Genomic DNA, 2925 nt, shown 5'->3' with positions numbered 1-2925 from the left:
TATATGGAGAAAAAACAATTTTTCGTAGAAATGGTATAAAACTCTTGAAAATCAATATTTTTCGACCGGAAAACTGTGGTTCTCTTCAGGAGACTTCCAGTATTAATATCCAATTGATTATTTAACCATTTTTTTATGATAAAAGATTTTTCATTGATCCCCCCATTGCATTTTCTAAGGGCTTTGGAGGACCTATAAAATATAGTTACCATGAAAAAGTGGTTAAAAAAACAATTGAGTATTATTACTGGGAGTCTTCTGAAGATAAGTAAAGTTTTCCGAATATTGATTTTCAAGAATTCTACACTATTTCTACGAAAAGATGTTTTTTCTCAATATAAAATACATGGAAAACTTTGAGCGCTTTGAGCACTCCCTAAATATTTTTTGATTTCAAAATAAAATAATTGGGGTATATTTTTTTCGATATAGATCAATCCTAGGGTGTGCCGGCATTAAAACTCCAACTTTATTTTTTTGGGCCACTCTAATGTACATACAGTGGCGGGTAAATAAATAGGGAGGTGACATTTTAACAAGTTCTAGCAATTTTCCATTTGTTTATTTCAGAGATGGAAAATAATGATTATTTTTTTTAATTTTAACTAAAAAATTCAACATATATTTTTCGAGGTTAACCAATGCAATTATCATTACATGAATTTTATTTTTTCGCGCAAAGATAATAATTATTATTGAATTTTATTTTTTATTTAAGAATGATGATTATTTAACAACTCAAAAACTACACTGGCGTGATTTCCGAGTGATCCTTTCCAGAGGTAGCGACATTATAAATGGAATAAGTCCCAAAATATTCAAGCCAAAATTTCAGTTGGTTGAGTTTTTCATAAAATCATAATTTTTAAGTGGAAAAAAAATCAATAACAATTATTATTTCTGAACGAAAAAATAAAAACCATAAAATAATCATTATTTGTGATTGAAAAAATTCAGATCAAATAATAAAAATTTTGTCGAGCGAAAAAATTTTAAAACATAAAATCATCATTAAATGCTGATTTTTTACTAAAGTATAGCTCACTTTACTACATAACAAACTCCATGTAAGTCCGAATTTCAGACTTTATGAAAAAATTAGGAAAATTCGACAACGTCTCATTAATATTTCAAATTTTTTAATCAGGATTTTTATAAAAATTGTTGCTGCTAAAATTGGAAAGCATTTTCTTCCACACAAAGTATATTTCACAATTTCTTATATGCCAAAAGTCAATGGAAGTCTTAGCTCCTTCAAGCTTACAAAAATTCAAAAATTTTCTAATTTTGAAATTTTCATGAACATTTGTCAAAATTCGCGGAATTTTTATAAATCTTGTACAAAGTCTGAAATTTTACTTATGTATATGTTTTTTCTTAGATAGTGGTCTGTACTGTTATAAAAAAAAAATAATAAACATAAAATAAACAAAAGAAAAATAGCTAAAACTCGTTAAAATGTCACGTCACTATTTGTTTGCGCGCCAGCGTACATTTAATAGTGAACACACATAATTGGGCGATTCATTTGCTTCAGCTTTTACCTTAAAAATGGATTATTTTAAAATTTAATTTCCATAACTAAAAGAAGCTTTTACATTCGGCTTCATTTGCAGAAAAAAGTGGAACCATGGAAACTTTACACCATGGTCTCCGGCCTGTTGTCTGTAGATTTAGTTATACTACTCGCTTGGCAGATGTTTGATCCGCTACAGCGTATACTTGAAACATTCCCACTCGAAGATCCCGTATTGACATCCGATGATATTAAAATACGTCCAGAATTGGAGCACTGTGAAAGTCGACACAATTCAATGTGGCTGGGTAAGCAAAATTAATTGAAGAAACTGTACTCGCTAATGCAAAGCGTTCAATTTTTCTCCACCTCTTCTAGGCCTCGTTTACGGCTTCAAGGGTCTAATACTCGTATTTGGTCTCTTTCTTGCCTATGAAACACGTTCGATTAAGGTGAAACAAATTAACGATTCCCGTTATGTGGGCATGAGCATTTACAATGTTGTTGTGCTGTGTTTAATCACAGCACCGGTGGGCATGGTCATCGCATCGCAACAGGATGCCTCATACGCGTTTGTTGCATTAGCTGTGATATTCTGCTGTTTCCTAAGTATGCTGCTGATATTTGTGCCAAAGGTGAGTGGAATATATTCGTGTTTTTATCTAAATTTATTTAGCTGCAAATCTTAGATAGCTTCCGATTGCACTCACCAACTAAATGCAATGTAATTTTTTTTACTTACTCTAAAAGGTCATTGAGGTGATACGACATCCTAAGGATAAAGCCGAATCAAAGTACAATCCCGACTCGGCTATCTCGAAAGAGGATGAGGAGCGCTATCAGAAAATGGTAACCGAAAACGAAGAATTGCAACGACTGATATCACAGGTATGATGTAGAAATGTGCTAATTACGTGGTTAGACTATTTGAAAAAACAAAATTTTAACATCGCTTCTATGGGTCTTAAGGATCAATAGATTAAAAAGTCTAGATTGGGATAGCGTGCAAGATAAATCTACCCAACTTTAGGGAAAATGAAAACTTGGATGTTAGTCGGCCATAGGCAGGAGTTTAAATTAACGTATACTGCCGGCAAAAAGTATGGGCACAGCAAATTTTTCAAAATATATGCATTAGATTTTTTTCTAATATTTTTCCGCCAATTTTTTTATAAAAATATGGTTCATTCAACAACAAAAAACATAAAAATATAATACCTAAACTTTGTGCAAAACTCTCAAAAATTAAGCAAATTTTTACGCCAATTTTCAACTTTTCAATCAGATTTTTTAGAATTTTTTCGAGTATGCAGTCCATTAAATTCTAGTAAACAACTGAAATTTCTGAGTTAGTCAAAAATCGCATTGCTTTTTGAGATTTTTTTGTAGAAGCTGTCTTGCATTTTTTT

At 31.2% G+C, this 2925-nt stretch overlaps 1 protein-coding gene across 1 annotated transcript; it reads left to right on the top strand.

Annotated features, from left to right (window-relative positions):
• Window positions 1-1616: 1616 nt before the first annotated feature.
• On the top strand, window positions 1617-2410 carry LOC108382482 (gamma-aminobutyric acid type B receptor subunit 1-like; the record flags this gene model as incomplete). The annotated part of the gene is made up of 3 exons (XM_017638850.1): window positions 1617-1824; window positions 1895-2151; window positions 2267-2410. Coding segments are annotated over 3 exons (609 nt in total), but the record flags the coding sequence as incomplete, so codon positions are not given.
• Window positions 2411-2925: the final 515 nt, after the last annotated feature.

This window comes from Rhagoletis zephyria, unplaced genomic scaffold (genome assembly GCF_001687245.7).
Source record: "Rhagoletis zephyria isolate East Lansing unplaced genomic scaffold, Rhagoletis_zephyria_1.1 Rzeph_scaffold_27201, whole genome shotgun sequence".
Classification (NCBI taxonomy): Eukaryota; Metazoa; Arthropoda; class Insecta; order Diptera; family Tephritidae; genus Rhagoletis; species Rhagoletis zephyria.
Note: the sequence above shows the minus strand (reverse complement) of the source record. Positions and strands in the feature narration are given on the sequence as shown.